The sequence below is a fragment of the Otolemur garnettii genome, unplaced genomic scaffold, assembly GCF_000181295.1.
Source record: "Otolemur garnettii isolate 467f Iridium unplaced genomic scaffold, OtoGar3 scaffold00006, whole genome shotgun sequence".
In the NCBI taxonomy this organism is placed as follows: Eukaryota; Metazoa; Chordata; class Mammalia; order Primates; family Galagidae; genus Otolemur; species Otolemur garnettii.
In genome coordinates, this window is record NW_003852401.1 from 25,741,366 (window position 1) to 25,765,371 (window position 24,006).

The window sequence follows — 24,006 nt, forward strand, 5'->3', positions numbered from 1 at the left end:
TGGGGCTATTGATGCTGCTGGTGACCACGGGTAGAGGCCAAGCATGCCACTGTCCTACCATGCACACGGCTGTCCCACACACAACAAAGCACTGTCCACCCAACCTCCCACCAGTGAAGAAGATGAGAAGCCCTGCTTCAAACTAACCTACACCCCCTGGGTTCAGTCCCTCCCCTCTAGTGAGAAGAGAACAGCGAAGTCCTGAGGGGCAGAAGCAGCAAACGAATCTGAGGAACTATTCAAACCTGCTAAGGGAATGTAAAGGTATTTTTTTCCTTTATGCAATACCACCTTGTTTCTTCCCAAGGTTTTATTTTTTTTTCAGGTTAAATAAACAAACAAACCAAGTCAATGCTCAAACCCAGGATTTCAGTGAATTATGACTACTATTATTATAAGCAGTGGTAGCTGGCAAGCAAAGAGGCATGTTTTATATGTTATCACCAAGTCTCTGAACCGAATACGACCCACAGGTAAAGCTGGGCAGGTAGAGATGCTTATGGTATATGGTATTAGCATTAACTCTTGAAGAAACCTCATGGGTTGGGGTCTTATTTTATTAAATTGTTGAGTGTATCCTAATAAATCTAAACCATAGGTTTCCTTTTATATACTTTAGCTACCCTATTTGATATTAACAATAATATCCCAAAAAACCAAAAATGTTTGACTTTACTTCTTTTTTTAAAAATATTGCCAAATACATTCATTGGTATTGGTAATGTCTAATTAACATTTCCAATAGGAAGAATGTCTGGTCTTCTACTATATCCAGATGAGTGGCATGAGGGGATCTGTGAAGGTCAAATTGTCATCTACTTGTTTATTAAGCACGATTTAGCTGTAGAAAATTGGAACTGATATAAAGAAGGGGACAGTCTTCCTAGAAGAATTATTCTATAGGACAACGCTCCTAACTGCAAACTCTGATATTTAAACACATAGAGCACAGATTTTCTTGGCGCTGACATGTGGCTTACAGTTTTTTTAAATTGCAAAAGCCACCTTTGGGGTAAATCTTTAGTTTTCTGAACAGGAACCTTTTTGTAAGAAGGCAGGACTCTTCATATTCGCTGTGGAATTCTAGGTCTCCTGGTGACCCTAAGAGTGAAGGTTGGGACAGACTTTTGCCCTCATTACATTATGTCTTTAGTCTGAACAGAATCTCCTTTTCAATCTCATTTTCAACCATTTGAATGCAATGCTCACCTAACCACACACACTGGGAGCTGTCCCAGCCCACACACCTAACCTGTACAAGGTGCTTGGCCCAAAAGGCCCCAGTTACCTGCTGAAAAACACACCTTGCTCATTCTATGACATGCCACACTTGCTAAAATGATCATTTTATGCACACATTTCAGGGAGTCCTGAAACACCAACAGGCCAAAAGCTGAGTCACGGAAGGCAAGCAGATACTCCTGCTAAAAATCCACTCTTCCGACTTCTTTTCCCTGTATATCCAGCCCTCTGGAAATATTTTCTTTCTCCTAATTTTGTTAATGTCCTCCACCCCACTCACCTTGCTTTCTCTTAGGTGGTTCATGGTATGAAATGCCTGGTACTTCCTACTCCAGAGGGAAGCAGAGGACAGGAGAAAGGCAGAGAAAGAGACACACCTGAGTGAGGACTCTGCCCCTGTAGAAAATTCCCCCAACCCCCAGATCCTTCCACATGCTAAGGGGAAAGATGCTGTGCTGAGGGCGAGGATCCACACTCAGGACACCGAAGAAGCTGAAGGACGTAAGAGCTCTTGGTCCAAAAATGCAAAGGAGGTGCTCCCTCCCCAGATGAGGGAGCAGAGGAAAATCAGAGGACGGAGCAGAGGCGATAAAGAAGATGCTGACACAACATGGCAGAAGAAATCATTTAAGAAGGGATACATCTGAGCTGTTCTAAGTTATAAACTCCAAGTCTCCCAAAGCTTTAGAAAGTCTGCAATGTGTGCAAAAACAAAAGCAAAACAATGGGTGGGTTGGGCTTTTCAAAAAGAACTGAAGGAAAATGTGAATTGATGTCGGCATGGATTAAAATTTTTAAAAAACCAGCCCTAAGATGGACCATGGAAAAATAAGTCATTGGAAGAACAGAACCAAAAGCGATCATGAGGACAGAAGCAAGCCTACCCCCATGTCCCTGAAATCCTGGAGAGGGCACAGACCAAGAATCCATCAGTCTTGAATAAGCATTAAGGACAGAAAACCCACAGAATACCAGGATTATACCTGTATTTATTAGTGGTCCATCTTGCATGTCTCTATAAAAAATGCAAGATGTGAAAATTTCTGCCTTTTACAAAAGCCACGTTATTTCTGTAATTCGTGTTGCTCATTTGTTTGCACCATCCGTGTGAGTGGTACCGACAGAACCAAAGCGTGCTTCTCAAGACCACATTCTCCACAAGGCAGAAGCGCCTACCCCTTACTGGGCCCTCAAATAATTGTGTCTGCAGCCAGCCTATGTGTTTAAAAGAAAGGTATGGGAGTGAACAGAATGAAATAGAATAAAAGAGAATAGAAAGCGTATGAGAATTCACTGCACACACAACACAGGGAGGAGCTGTTCTATGAAACTTCATTTTCTGTGCATACTGGAATACAGTTTCTTACTGTGGGTCTCCATCTAAATGTTTTAAAGTCAGGGTGGCGCCTGTGGCTCAGAAGGGTAGGGTGCCAGTCCCATATGCCGGAGGTGGCAGGTTCAAACCCAGCCCTGGCCAAAAACAGCAACAACAACAACAACAAAACCAGAAACAAAAAAAAACAACTTACACTAAATGTTTTAAAGTCATTGATGTTGTAAATCAGGCAAAAGGAGGCAAGTCCCTTTAAAAAGAGGTACTAGTAAGAAAAATCCAAATTTCAGAAAGTTTCCTTTTCGGGGGGGGGGTCATTAGAAAGAACGGGACAGTCAATTTGGAGTTGTGTCTGGCTGGGACCAGCCCAATGCCTTCCTCATCTTTACAAATCTATGCTGGATTTTTTTTAACTCCTGAGTCAAAACTTTGCATTTGTGTGACTTACACATCTAGTTACAGACCCTGATTTACCAGCTGAACTCACAGACAGCCAGGCTAAATGAAAGTATCACTTATACAACAGCTGATAGGAAACAGAGCTTCAGTAAAATAGGTGGAGGAAAAGGGCATGAGAAATTCTGTATTTTAAAAATTTGGCTAATAATGATCAAGACCTTGGACTCTCCACTTTCTAGTATGACCGGTCTCTGAAAGCACTATGTAACACCTCCTAGGAGTGCCTGTGGTGGTGACATTCTTCATTCAATTTTCCTAAGAAACTGTTGCATACTGACTACAGGACTAATGGAATTTCAGAGGAAGAAACAAGCATTTATTGAGAAACTACACAGACGTTTGTTATCCCATTCAACCTTCATAATTTAACAATCATCAACACAGGAAGAAACTGCTCAGACAGATCAAATAACCTGGTTCTGCGCACAGGGATTAAGCTAAGGAGGCAAGATTCAGAGCGAGTTCCCCCAGAAACTCCTGGCATTTCTCTCTACGGAACCAAGCCAGCTATCTAATTTTAAATAAAGGTACTATATATCTGGTTATTCTAAAGGCTGACTCATTGCCTTTGGCTTTTAACAACTCCTCGTATCTTCTCCATTTCTAAAGCAAATGAGAAACTTTTTTTTTTCCTAGTTTGAAAATGAGAAGAGAACAAGCCCATAACCGCACATCTGGGAACTTTGATTTTAGAACCAGAAATATCAGAGGCATCCATATCCGTTCCCACCATGATGGACAAACTTAATTAACCTTTGCTACTCTGTTCCAACCTACTGTTTTAGACAAAACTGGTGACCCAGAAACAATATGTTACCATCACAATCTCCACAGCTGTGACATCAAGAGATATAGCCCCATCAGCAATATAGGGAAATAAGCCACTTGGATTAGCTGCGCTAAGAAATATGGATTATATTCATGTCACACATGAGCTGTCAGAAACATTAGGATACTTTTAGCATAAATCAGCAGTGTGAAGGGTGTCTTATGAATACTGAACACGACAGCCTGCCAGGAGGGCAAGGTGAGGCTGTCTGGGCCACCTTCTAAGGGCAAGCACACATACACTCACACAGTGTACCCTAACTGGTAGAAGATCTGAACGCTGTCCGATGGACACACCCAACTTCAGGGTGAAAAGACCCTTCCTGCTTTAAGACTATAACAGAGAGTATTCAACTCTAAGTAATCAAAACGATGCAAGAATGACCAAAACCAGCATGTTTCTCCTGAAGTGTATATTGTGTGTATGTGAGAGTGTGTGCAGACACAGAACCAAGCTTGAGAGCTAGCATCCGACATGAGTCTCCAGGATTCCAAGGCATTATACAAGGAAGACCAGGAAACATGCACTGCCCTACAAAGAAGGCAGAGACATCATGGGAACAATGTGACCTCTGCAGGCACAGATGTCCTTCAAACTTCGGCATCCCCATTACCAGCTGTGTGACACTGACAAGTTACTTCACCGCTCTATGGCTCAGTTTCCTCATCCACAAAAGGGCACCAACAATCCCTGATAAGGCTGTTTAAGGATGGTTCAAAAAGCATGAAATAAGAAGTGTGAGTGAGACTGCTAGACAATTCTCCTGCTGGCACTGTCCCCTTCCCCTCCCAGAACCACTGTGTCTCTGGAGGGGCATCAGTGGGAGAGCAGCTGGTTACACTCAAACACCACTCTTTTGGGTTTGCTACCCAACAACTGTCATACAAAAAGCATCTCACTACATACTTCAAATATTATTTTAAGTACATAAGCATTCTGTTCAATACTTGAAAGAAAAGTCCATTCTCTGTTTAAAAAAATTTTTTTTTTTTTTTTTTTTTTTGCAGTTTTTGGCCGGGGCTGGGTTCGAACCCACCACCTCCAACATATGGGGCTGGCGCCCTATCCCTTTGAGCCACAGGTGCCACCCTCTGTTTAAAATTTTTAAAAGCTGAAAAACTGACACACAATTCTACACTGACACCATCAAACACCAGCACACAGAGGGAGAGAAATGTATGCCCTCACATTTTTTGGCTTTATACAAATATTCAAAACATGGACTTCCAGTGCCTGCCTTCCTCCTCCAGAATTACTTGGTGGGAAGTGAAAATTGCCAAAAACAACGTTTATGAGAAGGAATGTGGTTTGTTTAAAAAAAAAATGTGAAAAAGATAAAAACATAACATCTTTTCTCTGTTTCTCAATCTGCTTATGAGCCCCTGCCCAGGAGGCTGTGTTCCTCTACCGTGACACCAGGAGGCCCAGGTCACCACCAGGCGGGAGGGCGGAAAGCAACCTATCCTACTGCAGGCCGCAAGGGGGCGTGCTCACAAAACCCACAAAGTCAGTCTGCTTTTAATTATCACCATGCAGGGCTATTCTCAGTAACAGCAGTGATAAAATGCTCCTCTTCACTCTGTCTTTTGGCATAGCACTGCACAGGGCTCACCTTCCCAAAAAGCATCGCAGCTCTCCCCTCAGGAGACCCCCAGATTACAAGCACAATAGCAATAAGAGATGATTTTTATCCCCTGACTCTTCTTCCCCATCCGTTCCACCGTGACTCAGCACTTGGGAGTCTAGCCCAGCGCCAGGCACAGAGGAGCCACTGCATAAGAATGACCAGAGGATGCATGAAGGGGGGAGTGTTTTACACAAACTCCAATAGAATGGAAATATTTTGGTAACCCTATTCTTTTGATATTTTTCTATCATAGTTCTGATGCTGGTATTTAAAAAGCAGGGCAATCCTGTCTGTTTTGCATTCCTTTAATTTTCATCTTTAGTCATATAATGAAGAACACTTAACAGACCACAGAATACGGACTCCCAAGAAATTTGAGAATCACTTACCTATGTATTTAAACATTCTGAAAAGCAACTAATTTCATATCATATTCACGCCTACTTAACAACAACAACAAAAAAGATAAGCTAAAAGGGAAAACAGAAATGGATAAGATTTTGGCCACCAGCCCAACCAAATTGAATCTGAAAGCTTTCAAAAACTGTGATCTAATTATCTAATTTCCCTGTGGATTATGAAATCCTCAAATGACTGTATTATTTACTAATGTGATACTGGTGTTGTCAGAAAATAGGTAATGAAACAAACTTGCAAAATATACTTCTACCTCCAATTCAATTGTGAAGCAGTCCCCAGGGTACATCGGCACTTCAAGAGGTTTCCAACTCAGTCTATATCAAACTGAGCTCGTGTAAGAATGGAAATGAGTTTGCAGGACTGACCAGGATATATATAAATCCCCGAAAGGCTCCTGTACATCTGAACTTAACACTATATATAGATTTCCTGGAACACTACTGGATCATTTCAACCAGACTGAAAAAATAAGCCTTCAGGCTGTCCAGCGCCCAGCTCCTTAGAGACATTCTCTGAGTCAGAGCTGCCTGTTTCCCAGTGACCCAGAGGCCAGTTCTACTTTCTTCTGGAATCCACATGTTTTTAACCAAAATACTATGAAAAAATGTCTACTGTGCAGTACTGACAGATTTTCCTCAGCCCCACGTCTTACCATCTGCATAGCTAAGCGTCTAAAATGTCCCCCACCACCCTTCCTGAGCTCTGGTTCCACAAAAAAGCCACCGAAAACACTGTCAGCACAGGTACCAATTCTTACAACACCTGCCTTCTCTGCAAGATCAAAAGCATGCAAGTCATTAAGCTTTCATCATCTGTGAAACAAAACAGCAATTCCTTCACGGAAAGGTGTAATAAAAATCAGATGATGACTGTCACGGTCATCACTTGTCATCAGTTAAAATGAGACAATATAGCAATTCCTTAATGAAAGCGCAGGTAGGTAAGGTGATAGCCTGAAAACAGAAAGGCAGGACTGTATTTATCCAGGCTGTGAAGTTTCAGAGGGAGACAGGATGGCCCAAAGACTACTGTGCTGCTCTTAAAGGGCCAGCTGGCACACAGGAGCTTTGCTCCCTGCAGGAGTAAGAATATGGTGTAAAGGCTCAAGAGAATTGGATTTATTTTTATGTCTCCTTAAAAGAGAGGAATCTAATGAGGAATTATGTTTCACAAGAGAACATTTTAGACATGGCTAAAACTTGATAGGCAATTTAAGAGCACCGTTACAGCAGAGGCAATGTGACAACCCCCAAAACACACACAACCTCAAAGGAGCCTGAAGCCTTCAACTGCACTGTCTTTCAACTTTCTATGGTCTGCCAGGACTTTCCAATTGAGTTTCTTTAAACAGAAGATTCTCCAAGGCTGGCCCAATCATTATGTGTGCCAGGTGCAGGACCTACTTGGGAGGCATGTGAAGGAGTCCCCCCCAAATGCTGGACTAGCATGAAGATGGTCACAGGGCTTCCGTGAAAAGGAAGGAAAAGCCCCCTGCAGGTCCAGAGGCTCACCCCAAAGTTAAGTCCACGCAGCTGTTAAAGAAGCATCCAGAAGCCCCTAAAGAACTTCAGTTGCTAAAAGAAGCATCCAGAAGCCCCTAAAGAACTTCGCTATTGTCCTGGGGACACACTGATGCAGTGGTTTCCAGCTGGATTTCAAAGATGAGTCAAATGTAAATAAGGAGGGAAGGAAGGCACGTGGTATGTGCCTGTAGTCCCAGCCACTTGGGAGCCAAGGACAGTTTAGGGGTGAGCCCAACAGTTTAGGGGTGTATTGCACTATGATCACATCTGTGCATAGCTGCTGCACTCCAGAAAGTCCCACCTCTAAAAAGAGGGTTGAGACTGTAGGAGGTGGAGAGAGAGTGGGTTCCAACTTTGTATATTGCTGAGTATGAGTATTTACAAAAAAAAAAAAAATCCCACCACCTAATTCAATCATTTTATTATTTTTTTTTAAAGTTGGAAGGGTATAGTCTCAAAACAATTGAATAATTTAGCTTTAAGAAAAACTCACTTTGTCCTTATTTTTCTCATTTCACAAACAAGCACTGGTGCACACAAATAGTGAACTGTTACACACATGCCCAGTAAAAAAAAAGAACAATACAATGACCCCCTTGTTATCAAAGTTGAACAACGCGCTAAGAAGAATTATTAGAACTGGAGGGGTTCAGGAAAAAGAATATATCAGAATCAGTGCTTCGATGGAGCATCTACCTACCCAGAAACTCTAAAATAGGCAACTATCAAATTATTAGCATTCAAAAAGTGGCCAGCTTATAAAATAAATACACCATATCATAACAGTATAACGTGTGTAAAACAAATCCCTTCAGACATCAACAGAAATTTATGCCCCTCTAATTTCTCTTTATGAAACCAAATTATGGTTGTTAGCCCACCGTAACAACTTTTGTTCTTTTCTCCTGAAAAAGAAATGAGATAAATGCTTTCAACTGAATATGTCCTTAATAAATTCCTCGGTTAGCAAACTTTGTCAGTTGTTCTTCCCAGAGGAAAAAGCCAGTCAGTGGCTCTCCACCAGTAGATAATGGCCAGGGCCAGTGTGCTCTGAAAAGGGAAGGCAGGGCCCGTTTAACCTGCTGGTGATGTGGGCCAGACAGTGGATGGACAGTGCTTGGATCACAGGTTGGGACAGGGCTCCTGGTTGAGGGTAAGAAAGCCCAGGTCAGGTTCTCCTCACCAGGGTCACTTCAACTTTCTCAGCCCAGAGCTACCCAGCAGTTTCAGGTGATAAGACATACATCATCCCGTGGGACCCAGGGTGGGGCTCAGCCGCACAAAAATGGATCTGAACTGAACTTAAAAATTGAACTGAATTTTGCATTTTACTGCCCTCTCCCTACTGTATTAATTTAAGAATATTTTAAAATAATGATTACTCATTATCACTGCCTCCCTGGGAACAGGAGCCAAGCTTAAGCCTTGGCTTCACAGCATTCTACCGGCACAGCTGCAGAGAGGTGCCATGGCCACGCCCACGGAGTAAATACTCCAAAAGGAGTTGTTTCTTCTGTTTTTGTTTGTTTGTTTGTTTTTTAGACAAAAGACTCACTAACTCTAGCCCGGTTCAAGCGACAGATACTCGATCCTCCTCCCTCAGCTCCTGAATAGCTGGGACTACAGGTGGCTGCCACAATACCTGGCTAATTTTTCCGTTTGTAGGAGAGAGGAGGTCTCACTCTTGTTCAGGTTGGTCTCAAACTCCTGAGCAAAAGCAATCCACTTCGGCCTCCCAGAGTGCTAGGATTACAGGCATGAGCCACCACACCCAGCCCTTGTCTCCTTTTCTCTGTGACAGCAGCAGCCTTGCTGAGAAAAGACTTGCTTTTCTCAGTTTTTACCTGTTTTATTCACACAGTAGGCCCTCACACACGTTAATTTAATATATAAATCCATTCCAAAAGGTGCATAATTGTAAATAGCCAATCATACCATGAAATATATCATATGGAGACCAAAACAACCACCAGAAAGAAAGAAATCACTAATGTTGCCATTAGACTCCGCCCTGACTGGCTGGAATGTAAGTCTATATATCTAATGGCAGAGCTTTGCAAATGCAATCAAGAGGGTGCCTGCCGGAGGGACTGAAAAGAGATCCTAGGTGCAGCCTGGAGTCCTCCCATATTTATTTCTGCACACTTGATATGCACCTCTCCCTTGTCAACCTGGTACAACATGTTTATTTAAGAGATAATGTTGCCGTGGAGGAGTGCACAAGGCAATAAACAGCTTTTGCAGGCAATTAAATGCAGAAGTGAAATTGAGCTGCTGGTCAGCGGAACCAGCCATTCATTGTGAGTTTGTTCCAGTGTCACAAATGTTATTCCTGTTTCACAACAGGACAGGAATCTATGATTGGGCCACAAATCTCCACAGGCTGGAGACAGAACTCAAGTGATTAAAGCAGCTCTCAGCACGCAGGGCATTTAGACAAAAGAGCCTTGGAATTCTGGAATGCTGACCTAGAAGACTGCTGTATTTTTTTAAATTAGGCTTTGCACTTAGTAGGAGTTCAATAGACTGTGGCTCACTTGATTTTATGGGGCAAAATGAAGGAAGTCTCACCTGTACAATACAAAGTTGATAGATTCTTTATGCAAATAATCTAATACCCTTTCTATACTCATCTCTAAGAATTCTAGTTTCAAAAAGCTATGATGCTTGGCCCAGCACGGTGGCTCATGCCTGTAATCCTAGCACTCTGGGAAGCTGAGGCGGGTGGTTTGCCCTGAGCTCACAGGTTCAAGACCAGCCTGAGCAAGAGTGAGACCCCATCTCTAAAAATAGCCAGGCATTGTGGTGGGCACCTGTAGTCCCAGCTACTCAAGAGGCTGAGGGAAGAGAATCACTTGAACCCAAAAGTTGGAGGTTACTGTGAGCTATGATACCACAGCACTCTACCAAAGGTGACAAAATGAGTCTCTGTCTCAACTAAAAAAAAAAAAAAACTATGATGCCTTCCTTCCATTAGAGTCACACTTTTCTCTATGAACAAGAAAGGAGGGCTTGATTCCCTTCTTATTTCTAATATAAATATGCTTAATTCTTTTTTAAATTTAGATTTTAAAAAAATTTGAGGCTGGGTGCCCATAGCTCAGTGGTTAGGGCACTGGCCACATGCTCTGGGGCTGGTGGGTTCAAATACGGCCCGGCCTGCTAAATAAACAAAAAAAATAGCCGGGCACCTGTAAACCCAGCTACTTGGGAGGCTGAGGCAAGAGGATCGCTTAAGCCCAAGAGTTTGAGCTTGCTGTGAGCTATGATGCCATAGCACTCTACCAAGGATGACAAAGTAAGACTCTGTTTCCAAGAAAAAAAGAAAAAGAAAAAGAAAAAAATTGAATCCTTTCTTCTTCATTCTGATATAGCTACAAAAAATAATACTTCAGAATAAATTTATCAAGGAGGTAAAGGATAACTACACTGAAAATTATAAAACACTGCTGAATACTCAGGCAGCTAAGAGGCAGGAGAATCACTTAAGCCCAGAGTTCAAGGTTACAGTGACTATGAGCATTGTACTATTATAACCCCACTCCAGCCTGAACGATAGCATGAGGTCTTGTGAAGACATAAATAGATGGAAAGAGAGTCCATGTTCATGGATTGGAATAGTGTTAAAATGCCATACTACCCATATCTGTATCAGAATCAAGAAAGAAAGATTTTTATATCCCAAATTAGGTGTTTTGTATTCTAGCAGGATAACGTATACAAAGATGGCTCCATCTGGCAAAGTTAGGAAGAAAGTCAGGTCTCAACAACAGAATCAAGGAAGTGGATGAAGGAGACTTGGGCTCAGATTCCAGCCCTTAAGTCTGAGCTAGTTTCAAACCAAGGGAACTAGTCAGGAGACAATAGCTCAGGTGCTCTCCAGATGCTGCTGTGGGGCATCTCCCACAAAGAAGCCAGAAAAGTCAGGTAGAAACCAACAAAGAGTCCCTACCCTGCCTGCCCTGGGAGGCTGTTGCCACAAGGCACTGTCCAAAGAGCAGAGTCAGAGCACCTTCCAACCCGGATCCCTGTTCCCAATACCTGCCATAAAGACAGCCCTGGTCAAAAAGTGAGCATACTAGCTCCTCTCCCTTCAGTACTTCAGTACTTCCATGAGTATTATTTGTAGGTTGTTACTATTTAATAAATACTTCTTTACAACATCTATATCTCTTTTTTTTTTTTTTTTTTTTTTTGAGACAGAGCCTCAAACTGTCACCCTGGGTAGAGTGCAGTGGCATCATGCTCACAGCAACCTCCAACTCCTGGGCTCAAGCGAGTCTACTGCCTCAGCCTCCCAAGTAGCTGGGACAACAGGCGCCCGCCACAACACCTGGCCATCATTGTTGTTTGGTGGGCCTGGGCTGAATTTGAACCTGCCAGCTCAGGTTTATGTGGCTGGTGCCTTAGCCACTCAAGCCATAGGTGGGGAGCCACATCTGTACCTTAATGAACACATTTTGTGCGATTATTATCTTTATCTATGCATTATGTTTTCTATTTCCTAAAGGGATCGAATCCTTCCCCAATGATACAGAAATCTTTCCATATACATTCATCCTTGCTCCACATTCATGCCTCAATCTTTTAACTTTTAAGAGTTAAAATGTGCATTACTTATATCCTAGCTTGTTACTAAGGGGATCTGAGGTAGCTAATTAAAATACATATGAATAAATGATAAAGACTTAAACAATTTTTTTAAAAAGCAGGGTTAAGTTTCAAAAATGGTAACAGAAATTCACTGCAGCTAATATCAGCATAGCACTTCCCAGTTTGCTCGTAAATCCCCACATAAACTCATCATCTCACTTCAGTTATCACACTGCCTTCTGTATCCATGCAACAGTTCAATGAAGATGGTACCATACACACTTTACAGATAAGGAAACGGAGATTCAATGAGTGTGCTGCTCAAGGTTACTGAGTTATAGGCTAGCATGGTGGCTCACACCTGTAATCCTACACTCTGGGGGCCAAGGCAGGTGGATTGCTTGAGCTCAGAAGCTCAAAACCAGCCTGAGCAAGAGTAAGATCCCATCTCTACTAGAAATAGAGAAAACTAGCCAGGTGGTGGCTAGTGACTGTAGTCCCAGCTACTCAGGAGCCAAGGTGATCCTTTAAGCCCAAGAGTTTGAGGTTGTTGTGAGCTATGGTGTCACCTCACTCTATCCAGGACAACAAAGAGACTCTGTCTGAAAAAAAGTGATTAGAATAGTAACAGCCTTCAATTCCAAGTTAGAATTGAACATGGATCTTCCAGTGCCAGGACCCAGGTTCCTTAAAGCACACGATATCGTTCCCCTAAACCAATGTACCTCATCACTAACTAGCCATGGTGCTGGAGACCTCAGTTTCCTCTAAAGCAAAATGGAAGTGGACTAGGACTCTTTACAATCCATTTCAGCTCTGCTTGTCACTGTACTGCATTTCTTTTGTCATTTTACAAATGACAGGGAGAATGGGGACCGAAGACCCCATGCTTGGCAAAGGAAAGCACTCCCAGAAAAAGAGGAAAACTGAAAAGTAAGTTGAGTGAGTCAGAACAAAGAAAAGTCAGCTAGTTTACAATTAAGCTAGCCATTGCTAGCAAGCTTCTTGCCTTTTCTGAAGTTCTAGCCTGTTGGGGATACAAACACCCCTGCTGGGTCCATGAGGACTCTGAGGAAAAACAGTCACAGAAGAGGCTATGGCAAGAGCTAGAAAGATACATTAACTGGGTCATCTCCTGCCTAGTAAACCTGCAAAGCAGATACCCATCGTGGAGATTTGCGTTTGCCTGGGGCAGAGATCAAGGGAATAGCCTGAACCCTGAGATATGGGCAGAAGAGCTTATATCCCCTATCACAGAGGAAGATCCTCTGTGATGGTGATGGGAGGAAAATTCCTCCCTCCCACTGATTTGTCAAAGGAGATTAACGCTGGTGGCATTTTACTCCACAGGGAACTAGCGGGGTTTAACACCTCCCTAGAAATCTGTGTGTGTGATCTCAAGCAGGAGGCTCTTCCAGTATAAAGCTCAGATTTCAGATTTCTCAAGACTACCCTTAAGGTTAATAATAACAAGAGAAGCTGATATGCTCAATCAGAGAAACTGCTGGTGTCTTTGTTCCCTCCCTCCTGTTACCTTCTGGGCAAACAGACTTCAATAAAAGCAGAGTGGAGCAAACACTATGGCCACTGCCGGAATCCCACAGACAGGCAACGGACCCCTGAGCTCCCACTTTCAATTCTACTCTGTGTCTCATGTCTCTTTCTTTACCGTGGTTTCCAACTCTGTATTTCTTTAGTCAGTCACTGCCAGTTCCACAGGTATTAGCAGACCCTGCCCCTGGGGCGGGACCCCAACAATGTTGGTTCTTGTACTTTCCTATAGAAGTTTATTTCCAGTAGAACTAATTTTAGCAGGCATGACTAAAAAACCATAAGTCAAGCTTGTGCTTGTATTTCGTTATAAGATCAATCCACAGACTGATAAAATGTCAGAAAGGACAGGGAAATGATATGGTGAAGCGCCCTCATCCAAATTTTTAGGACCATATTTTTAATGCTACACACATATGGCAGACATGCCAAGATTGCATGTTTTAGGAAAATGTTAGGGCTCTATTCTCATCCATGCATCAGCACTGTTTTAGAAGTTTCTGAGTATTTCTGACATCCACAAGTGATGACAGAAAATCAGAATAGAGTTATACGAATATCCCCAATGGAGAACAAAGTACTTATATAGACATTCCAAGCCCTAAGGAACTAAAGACAGCCTCAGTATTAGTACTTAACTGATCTTGCAAAGTTCACCTGCAGAGACTTCCACACATTTCTCAGAGGTGTCAGCTCACAGAGGGATTCCTGGGAGTGGTTTCCAAAGCCCTGAGTTTGTTGCAAACCCAGTGATAATCAAGATAGTGTTGAAACACACACTTTGGAGTCAATCAAAAACGGACTGAAACCCTGGCTCTCCTCCCACTTGGTGGTTGTGTGATATTGGATAAATTGTTCTCTGAAGCTCAACGAACTCACCTATAAAAAGGACAATACCATTTTCTTCCTAAGGCCTTAACTGCTCAATCTATAATAGCTGTCATTACCGATGTTCTTATTTACTAAGAAAGGGACTCATCCACAGTAGGAAAAACCTATTGCTGCAAAATAATTTGTTATATGAGATATATCACTGACCGTGACTGGGTAGGAAATAAGAAGTCTTTAGGCCCAGGCCTTCATCATTAAATGATGCCTCAGTGTCCCTCCTAGGCGTGAACCAGCGATGCCTTGCTGGCAAGTCCCAGGGAAGATGTTAAGCATCAGAACTGCACATCCTGCATGGGACTAAGAAAGTTTAGCCAAAATTTTTCCTCCTATCCTGGCTAATAGGTAGACACTACGCAAGTCAAGCTTCTTCTCAACAGAACTTGTCCTAGGGAAATCTCTGAGGCAGCTCTCCAAGACCAGGCAAAGGTACGTTCCACAGAGCCTGTCACCCTGGGCTGATCCTCAGAGGGTGGACTTTGATAAGGGACATCCAAGGAAATCTAAGACCTGTCATACCTTTCCCAGGTTTTCCAGGTAGAGAGCAAGAATAAACAGTAATATGTCAGGCACCATCTGCCATTTGAAAGATTTTGACAAGTGGGAGGGTCAATAAATTCAGCAGACTTCTGACTGTGCTATAAAGTTGGTGTTAAGCTGGTCATCTTTCTTTCAGAAAAACTTTTTTCTCCTCTTTCATGACCTAAGCCAACAGGTTCACAGACCCTCCCATCTTCTGTATCCTCAAAGCTCAGAAGCAGCCAAAACGCCCAAATAGCAGAGCCTGGTTCCTGGAACTCTGCAGAATGAGGTTTAAACTATTCAGATGTTTCTACCTGCAGGGTGGAAAATCTCCAATAGAAATCAATCTAAATTCTTCCCCAAAGCATAAAATCCACAGGCCTCAAGAGGCCCAGCTGGAAACTCCATAAATTATTGTGTTTCTTTTATATGTCTATTACCTCTTGATTCTATTTTTTAATCATTTTTATTTTTTTGTAGAAATTGTGCCTCATTATGTTGCCCAGGTTGGTCTTGAAGTCCTGGCCTCAACCTCCCACTTCAGCATCTCCAAAGTACTGGGATTACAGGATAAGCCACCAACCACCTCCCAATTCTAATCCCAATGTACTTTAGGCTCCCTTCAAAAAAATTTGATTCCAAAAATAAAACACAAAAAACTTAGGAAAATTTGTAACTTGGGGTTAAAACTGACATTTTAATAAATCCAAGAAGTTAGATACCTGAAGGCAGCAAGAGAATCCAAAAATGGGTAACTTGAACATTAACTCCCCACACCCCAAAAAGCAGAGGCAGAATGGAATGCATTTGTTCAAAGGAAAATTTCAATTCACATTTTTCAAAGTGAGCTTCAAAACGTCAAAGACTTCTAAAAAGCGTCAAACTCACACCATCAGAGTAGACGGGTGGTTTCCAGGGCTGGGGACTGGGCAGCAGAGAGAGATGCTGGTGAGAGGGGACAAACTTTCAGCTGTAAGATGAGTAAGTTCTGGATCTAATGTATATCATGTGACTATAGTTAATAACATAACATATACTTGAAGCACACTAAGAGACTAGATCCTAAGCGTTATCACCACACGCACAAAAATGGTACCATGTGAGTTGATGAATGTGTTTGTTAATTAGCTCGACTGTGGTAGTCACTGCACAAGGTGTACATGTATCAAATCACCAGGTTGTACACCCTAAATATATATAATTTTTATAAATTATACATCAGTAAAGCTGGGGAGAAAAGGAAGGTCAAACACCAGCACTGAATTCTCAAATATAGGCATGTGTTGCATTGTCTTGGAGTGAAATCTCAGCTGAGAAAGCCTGAGCACGGTAAATGCATCCACAATAAGAACAGTTCTCCCGAAACCTTAACATCTTTGGGTCAGAAGGGAGTTGGGAAGTGTTGAGTCTAACCTCTCAGGCGTACACAGTCCCACCATGTGTGTCTAAGTGGTAATCTAGCCTCTGAGTAATCCTGGTTCCTTAAATCTGCTGCAGGTATACTGGCATGATGGAGACGGTTACAACTGAGAAAGCAGAATAGCGCTAGACAAATGCTCTTTCTCTGCTAAAGCAAAATGCTTTGTTTCATTCTAAATAGTAAAAGCTCCTCCCTCTGGACCTCAGTCATCCTCTGCCCACGCCCGTGCCTGAGGAGCTATTTGCATGGACTGACCAGAGTCTGCAAATTCTCCACTCCAATCCCATCCAACCTTCCCCAATCCCAGCTTTCTATTCTTTGAAAACTCTATGAATAATGTTCCTGCATCAGTTTTTACTAGAGCCAATCACCTGTCATGCCCGCAACAGGGTTCATACCCAAATTGCCCTTAGCCCCAATAATCACGAAGTGCACAACTATTTTTAAAAAATGGGAGCCAGGGGATCAAAGCTCATGAACTCAAGGAGCACAACAGACACATCACAGGTATTGACTGGGCTCCCAAAAGCAACCACATCATCTCTTGTGGGGCAGACCACAGTGCCTATGTCTGGAATCAGAAAGATGGTGTCTGGAAGCCAACCCTGGTGATCCTGAGAACTAATAGTGCAGCCACTTTTGTGAAGTGGTCCCCCTTAGAGAACAAATTTGCTGTGGGAAGTGGAGCACGACTCATTTCTGTTAGTTACTTCGAGTCTGAAAATGTCCGGTGGGTTAGCAAACACACTAAAAAGCCGATTCGCTCCACAGTCCTCAGCTGGATTGGCATCCCAACTATGTTTTGCTGGCAGTGGGAGTCAAGTGACTTCAAATGCAGAGTGTTTTCTGCCTGTATTAAAGAAGTGGATGAAAAGCCAGCCAGTACACCCTGGGGCAGCAAGATGCCTTTTGGTCAGCAGATGTCAGAGTTTGGGGGCAGTGGCACAGGAGGCTGGGTCCATGGGCTCAGCTTCTCTGCCAGTGGGAGCCGCCTGGCCTGGGTCAGTCATGACACCACCATGTCTGTTGCTGATGCTTCAAAAAGTGTACCGGTCTCAGCTCTGAGAACAGAGTTCCTGCCACTCCTGTGTATGTATCATTTGTCTCGGAGAATAGCATTGTGGCTGCTGGCCATGACTGCTGCCCAGTGCTCTTTAACTACAATGACCACAGCTGCATGACCTTTGTGTCCAAGTCAGACATTCCAAAACAGCATCCAGCACAACGTGTCTGCCATGGAACATTTCCGCAACGTGGACAAGCAGGCCAGGACCGCATTACAGCCCTGGAGACGCTGTGCCAGAATAGCATCACTTAAGTGTCTATTTATGAGATGGACAAGCAAGATTGTCACAAATTTTGCACTACTACCATCGATGGAGCTGTGACAATTTGGGATTTCAAGACCTTGGAATCTTTATCCAGGGCCTCCTGATAATGTGAAGCTGAGTGAGCCTCTGCCATCCAGCACGACAAACAGTCGCTGACTGCAGCTGCCATTGGATGGTGGGGAAAGCCAGCCCCAAGGAAACACTGAAAACACATATCATGCAAATACTGTGTGGTTTTGTTGAGTATATTGGTGATAGTAGTGGGTTTTTTAAAGCAGCAGTGATTTTTCCTTTTTTTTTTTTTTTTTTTTTTGGCTACTGCATTCCATTCTTGACCAAAGCTTCTCTTTCAGTAGTTTATTATGGAGAGCTGTCCTAACTTAAAGGAAAGGGTGAGGGAGATATGTAAATTTGTCCACTAGAAAATTAAATTAAAATACTGAAAAAAAATAAATGCTCCTGATGGCATACTATTTTAAAAATACATATTTAAGAGTATGAAAGACTTGGGCAGTGCCTGCGGCTCAAGGAGTAGGGCGCTGGCCCAATATACTGGAGGTGGTGGGTCCCCTCCAAAAACTGCAAAAAAAAGTGCCAACAAAGCTGGAAGAGGTGGGGCCCCATCCAGTAAGCTCCTTAGGAATGTGACGCCAGCTAACTGGGCATTTATGTGAAGTAATAATGAAAAAATAAGATAAGTAAAATTTGAAAAGGAAAATAAATGTATGTATTCCTTTTTATGATTCCTCGTACCCAACCTCTGGGATTAAATGGCATTATTAGCAAAGCAAAAAATTCTTTACACGTTTTGCATACTGTACCTACATATAGGTGTGCTAACTGAGCACACACATATGTGCGTGTACACACATGTCATCTGTGTGCATGTGTGGGCACATGTATCTGTGTGCATGTACGTGTGCTTTCCACATATCTAGTTCACCCACTGGGTAATAGCCTACCTGCCACTGGTTTCCTGCCTGACTAGGCACATAAGGTGACGGGAGGCTCCGAAGGCTGTTCTTCACAGGGGACCCTCCAAGGGGACTTCCCACATCCCCAGGAGAGGAATCAGCAGCCAAGGCCATGGAGTACTGCGGATAGTTGTACAGATTGTTGTAGTAAGGAAACAGAGAGGGCTGGTAAAAGCTGCTGTAGTAGGTGGAGTCAGAAACCAGGTCAGGTGCGTTCTCCACATGCCCTCTGCTGGTGACAGAAGGAATATCCTGGATGACCATACGTCCCTCTAAAAAGGAAAAAGAGAAAGACATGGTATTAATGTGGGGATCCACAAATCTTTACCCCTAAATCTTGGCGACGCATCAGCTTCCTCGTCAAGATTTGCAGAGCCACGTACCTAAAGAGCAGGGGTGACACTGCGTGCTGCGGCTCCTGTGGCCAGGGTAAGGGAGGGTTCCTACCGTAAGCTTCACTCTGGTGGCACAGCCAAGACCTTTGCCGATTATTTTTATTGAGATTACCAAAAACATTTTAGAAATCAGTTTAATCACATAAAGCTGACAATGTAACTTCTACCCAGAAATTCCTATGCTAATATATCAAGAAACTGAAGGTCCATTCTAGTCAACCTGACAGCACATTCACACAACAAAATCAACTGTACTTTACTTGGATAAAATAAACAAGTAGCTCAGCACCCTAACCATGGCAGCCACATAGATATGTCGCAAAGCCAAAGCCAAGAGGTTAAGAGTTTAAGCGAACATTGTTTCCTTAAACATTGTTCCTTCTACAGCTGATACCATTATCTTCAGGAGTCTGGACAAGGGTATGGTCCAGAGGGAGACAAACTTCTGTAAGAGGTCAACTGGAAATTATTTTATGTTTTGGGGACCATTCAGTCCCTGCTGCAGTGTGTTTGCACTGCAGTAAAACTTTATTCACAAAACAGGCAGTGGGCTGATTGGGCCTCAAGGCTACAGTTTGCCAGCCCCTGGTGTAGACTCCATTAGAGTTAATTCTCATAGACAACTGAATGAATTCCTAAGTCATCCACCCAGAGTGGACATTTGCTAAACAATGTTCTAACAGATAATCCAGCTGCCTAGATGGGTGCATGGTGTTAGGCTGTCCTGCCCGAGGAGTCCACAGTGGAGGGCAAAAGACCCAAAGGAGTTACAAATACTGCCCTGGCCCTTCATCACACAGGAGTACCCACGAACTCCCGTGGAAATTCAGAGGAGGGTGTGATGACTTGCAGTCTAGGAAAGAACTCATAACAAAAACTGCATCTGAGTTGTACCTTAAAGGAGAAGCAGAAAATCGGTAAAACGAGAAAAAGAGAGGAAGGCGAAAGAGGCAGCAAAGACAAAGGCATGGAAGCTAGGAGGTGATAGGGAGAGTGTGGAGTGATGTGCAGGGCAGTCGGGAGGACCAGCTGGGTGAAAAAGGGGACAAGGAGGTCCAGTCTGAAAGGTGGCTCAGGCAAGCAGAGGGGGGCCTTAGTCCAGCTCTATGGACTCTCTTTGGGATCTAATAGGAACCACTGAGGAGTTCTGAGTAGGGAGGTTTCAGATCAGAGCTGTGCTTTGGGGGGATCTATCTCATAGCAACCTTTAAGTGGAGGGGAAAGAGGTCAGAGGCAGGGAGACTCACTACGGACCTGAGGGAGTAGCTCACGGAGAGACCTCAGAAGGCTGCAAATGTACAGGAAGGGCCTGTCCTGGGGACATGTGTGGGATGAGACTCACCAGAACTGGAGGGCTGGGGACTATCACCAAGCTATGGGGTGGGGGGGTGCACAGAGCAGAGGCTGGGTGTGGCAGAGGACAGGGAGGGCACACAGGTGTCAGGCTGGATGCTCTGCTCCTGGGAGAGACTGAGGCTGGAAGCTGAGATCCAGGAGTCACATGGAGAAACTAAAGTAGCTGCATCTTTTTTATAAGAAAAAAGAGAGCCAAGGCCAGCACTGTGGACAACTCAATGTCACAGAGGCCAAAACTAACTTGTATCATAGAGGAGGCAGGCTGCAGTGTCAACTGCTGCTAGGAGATCAAGCTAACTTAGCTCCAGAAAAGACCAAGAGAAGACTAGTCCTTAGGGCCTATGGTTTTACACTAGTAGAAAGAACATAAGCCGGCTGCCAGAGGGCAAGGAGCAAGCAAGCAACAGGAAATCAGAGATGAATGCGGTGGACGGCCCTCTCTCCCGCCAGGATGTGAGATCCGGCAAGAAGGCACCCTGCCTCCTGGTGCGTCACTGGGTCCCCTGCTATACAGTCTCAGTACACTGCCACTCACAGGGTTGAGGGTTGGTAAACATTTGCCAGAGGGATCAATGAACATCTCCGGTCCCTTGGAATAAAAAATAACGTAAGTTAAGAATAAAAGCTCCAGGGAGTCATAAGAGCTTGTTATTTTACTCTTAAAGCAGAGAGGTTTAAGCATCCCTAGGCAGGGAGAGGGGGCTCATGAAGAAAAATTCCCAGTATAATTCATGGCCCAAAGAAGCCCATCAAAAGTGTCTGCTGGCTAAATGTGTGGAAGGAGAGAGAGAAAACACAAAAGGGAGGGCTTAACTGTAAGTGCAGGTTCCGAAAGGTCTGGGTAAGAGTGCGGCAAAAGGTATTTTTAGTCAGCCCTGGAGTCTCTTTCCTCCGAAACTATATACATCAGTACACATGCACCCATCTTAAGGTCCTGTAAATGCACTGCCAAGCCACGACTCGACTCTATTTTTTCCCCTTCTTCTCTCTTCCACTTCCCCACCAGGAGATGAGACATGCCAGTTTCATTATTCCACACCCCAACTCTCCGGGTCTGGAGGGGGCATGTGTTCATCCTCTCCTCTTGCACTCTCTCATTATAAACACCCAATTTGGTGGCATAAGGAGTAGTTTTCAGGATTTAATTCTTTTGTTTTCAATGTTCTGTTTGCACTGTTAATTTGATTACAAAAACAAAACAAACTTCTCAAAATTTGGTAAATCATATAGACGTCTAAATCAGAAAGAATGAACGACATATTTCTACCTTCCAGAAATAAGCAATGAGAGCATGGTTCATTCCAAACCCTTTTAGGAAGGCATTCTAGATGCTCTTCCTCTCCCTGAAGTGGAAACACGAAATACCCCTTAGGGCCTGGGCCTGCCCTTTAAAAGTCAAGTTTTTGATAAAACAAAACACAGCAACAGCCAAAGAATTAAATAGAAACATGAAGACCCCAGCATTCTAGGAATAGGGCACAGCACAGACTCCTGAGTTTCTGCATCATAACCTTTCTCAGCCTCAGTTTAGCAAGCACCAAAATGATGGCAGTAATAATTCTCAAGGTAACAAGAGAATGGCTTCAATAAACTGCATAGTAAAGCTCAAATAAAACGCTATGTCAGGTCAAAGCCATGATTGGTTTGCTACAGCTGACTGTAATTAATTAATACCATCACTTTTCCACTTACCCATCTTTTATTTCCTCTTTCAAATTATAACAAGCTTTTTTTTTGAGACAGAGCCTCAAGCTGTCACCCTGGGTAGAGTACTGTGGCATCATAGCTCACAGCAACCTCCAACTCCTGGGCTCAAGTGATTCTCCTGCCTCCGCCTCCCAAGTAGCTGGGACTACAGGCACCCACCACAACACCTGGCTATTTTTTGGTTGCAGCCGTCATTGTTGTTTGGTGGGCCAGGTTCAATTAGAACCCGCCAGCTCAGGTGTATGTGGCTGGTGCCTTAGCCGCTTAAGCCATAGGCGCTGAGCCTATACCAAGCTTTTTTATAAAAAATTTAAGACTAAATACAAGAAACATGTTGGAAAAGGTGTTTCATGAAAGCCCTTAAATAATAAAACTATTTGAACTTGATTAAGAGTAGTGCCTACCCATTTTATAATCTTTTTTTTTCCATTTTATCATCTTAACATGTGTAAGCATTCTTAAACAGTGAGACTTTTAAAAGTAATATATGTATTTATAAACCACTGAAATCTGTATGTTAAAGTTCTAAATTAACATTCTTGGTCAATGTTAAGAACAACTTTATGATTCCCAGTCCTGAAGTCCATGCTACTAGTATGTGAAAATTTCCCCAAGTTGAAATAAACAACCATCCATCAAACTACGCACCTAAATCAGCAGCATCAGCAGCATCTGGGAACCTGTAGACATGCAAATCCTGGGTCTCACCACAGACCTACTCAATCTATATTCTGAGGGTGGAAACCAGTAATGTGAGTTTTTAATAAGCTCTAAGGAGACTCTCATGTCCTCCAAAGGTTAAGGACCATTGGTCTACTCTAAAAATTTAAAGCAACTGCTCCATACATCATCTCTAAAAATATGACACCAGCATGCCCCTCACTGCATTACTGTAACAGTTCTGACTATCAAATCAGAGTTCAAAAATGAATTCCATTGTCTAAAGAAGTTGGGCTTCTCCTTACATTACTACAGAACTCAGATCACGAGTTGTGTGTGCTATGTCTGTGTTCATGCCAAATGGTTCTGATCTTAATGGCTTCATCCAACTTTTTTTCATTATTCTAACCACAAAAACTTAACTCATCTATTCAAGCATTTATTCTGTTTGACAAGCACTTATTAAGCACCCATTTGCCAGGAACCTAGGTACACCACTGCAGCACCAAACTCAATAACCCTCATAAGGTTTCTGGACAATGTGGAGAAGCAGGTAACATAAAGAATCACTTATTTTTGACCTTAAGTTATATTTAATATTTACATTTGATTCATTCACTTATTGTCTTTTTTTTTTTTTTTTTTTTTTGGCCATGGCTGGGTTTGAACCCACCACCTCCAGCATATGGGGCCGGCGCCTTACTCCTTTGAGCCACAGATGCCGCCCCCAGTCACTTATTCTCATATAAAAACTATGCCCAAAGCTTTGCTCTAGCTGTTGTTCATGACAAAAATACTTTAAATGTTTCATTTCTTCTTCTATTTGGGAATACTAGGCATAGACCAAGAAACCTACAAAGCAATAATCTAAGTGCCACAGTGCAGGTAGATAATGGAGTGTCAGCAAAGGCCTCGGGGGTGATGAGCCAGGACGGAGGTGATTTAGATGGGTAAACACACCAAAAAGGATATTAATAGAGTCGTGAAGGAGGTCAACAGAGTCACAAGGAGGGAAAAGGACAAAATACGTTCCAGGGACAGTGAGCAGATGAGCCTGGCCAGAATGTAGAGTTCACATTAAGAGATAACGGTGAGTGGGAATGGTAACTTATGTTACCATTGGTGGTTTGAAGGGAATTTGTCCAACATCAGACATGCCAGTGAGTTCTATGAGAT

General features: G+C 43.1%; 1 protein-coding gene and 1 pseudogene across 1 annotated transcript in view; one reads left to right on the forward strand and one right to left on the reverse strand.

Moving 5' to 3' along the window:
- DMRT1 (doublesex and mab-3 related transcription factor 1) overlaps positions 1 to 24,006 on the reverse strand; it is a 107,802-nt gene that overhangs the window by 43,525 nt on the left and 40,271 nt on the right. Inside the window, exon 3 of the mRNA XM_003782919.1 lies at positions 18,701 to 18,984. Coding sequence (XP_003782967.1) covers positions 18,701 to 18,984 — 284 coding nt within the window. The remainder of the gene's footprint in view (positions 1 to 18,700; positions 18,985 to 24,006) is intronic.
- Positions 16,729 to 17,850, forward strand: LOC100955078 (annotated as a pseudogene).